This window comes from Arachis ipaensis, chromosome B01 (assembly GCF_000816755.2).
Source record: "Arachis ipaensis cultivar K30076 chromosome B01, Araip1.1, whole genome shotgun sequence".
NCBI classification, from domain to species: domain Eukaryota; kingdom Viridiplantae; phylum Streptophyta; class Magnoliopsida; order Fabales; family Fabaceae; genus Arachis; species Arachis ipaensis.
Genome location: NC_029785.2, coordinates 49,176,881 through 49,177,849, shown reverse-complemented (window position 1 = coordinate 49,177,849; position 969 = coordinate 49,176,881). Strand labels below are relative to the sequence as shown.

The 969-nt window shown below is 36.6% G+C and overlaps 1 protein-coding gene across 1 annotated transcript in view; it reads right to left on the bottom strand.

Moving 5' to 3' along the window:
- LOC107617913 overlaps positions 1-649 on the bottom strand; it is a gene marked incomplete in the record, with an annotated part of 1,387 nt that extends 738 nt beyond the window's left edge. Inside the window, 1 exon segment of the mRNA XM_016319793.2 lies at positions 1-649. Coding sequence (XP_016175279.1) covers positions 1-249 — 249 coding nt within the window.

The following is a 969-nucleotide window of genomic DNA, read 5'->3' as shown; positions in this document are numbered from 1 at the left end:
CGACGCCGGGTATCTCGAACTCGGATGCTTCTCAAGAAGACTATTCTTGTTTTTCCTTGACCTCGGCATGGGCTTTGGCATGGGCTTGGTCCTCGGCATGGGCTTTGGAATATCAACCATTTCTTTAATGGTCTGGAAGCTCCTCCTGCAGCTAGCGCTGGGTATCAAGATTTTGCTGGGGGTAGGATGGTAAACATCTTCAAATGCTCTTGACTTGCAATGCAACGATTTCACCCATCCACTTGCCATTACATTAAGTAATGTAATGCAATTGCACTGTTAGAAGCTGAAACGGTTCTTGGTTTTTTCCGTCACAAGAGAGTTTCCATGCTAAGGCCTAAGAGAGAAGAGAAGAGATAGTGGGGAAAGATACATTGGCCATGGCGCCACAATAAATGGGGATTTTATTAGGGTTTCCTTTTTCTTTCTTTCTTTCTTCTTTCTATTTTTTCTATTTTTTATTTTTTTTGTCACTCCGTATGCGTTACGAAATCAAGGTTATGCGTTTCTCAAGATATGGGAAGTGCCCGCGTGGATTCTGTCTCATTCTTTTATGACTCTGATCGGAAAAAGAAATCTTACATTAATTAGCAAAATTGAAACTCATCACACCAACAGCTTCAATTTCGTCCGCACGATTACTTTTTGGGCCTTTGTGCTTCTACACTTCTCACTTATTCTTACCTCATCTTACTCTGTCTTATTAACGTAATTAAGGTCATAAATATTTCAGTTATTGCTTGGATTTGTTTCGAATTCTAGACAAGTTATGTGATTTTCTCTTTATAAGCTTGGATTATTCCTAAAGGATATTCCCGTTTTAGACTCAAATGAAACATATGTTCAGTTATTCTATATGAAGGATTTTTTATATAACAATATGTCTAAAACTCAAAGACAACATAAAAATACGTATATTTGATATTTAGTGTTTTTATTTTTTCTATTGTAATATGTTTAGTTATTCTA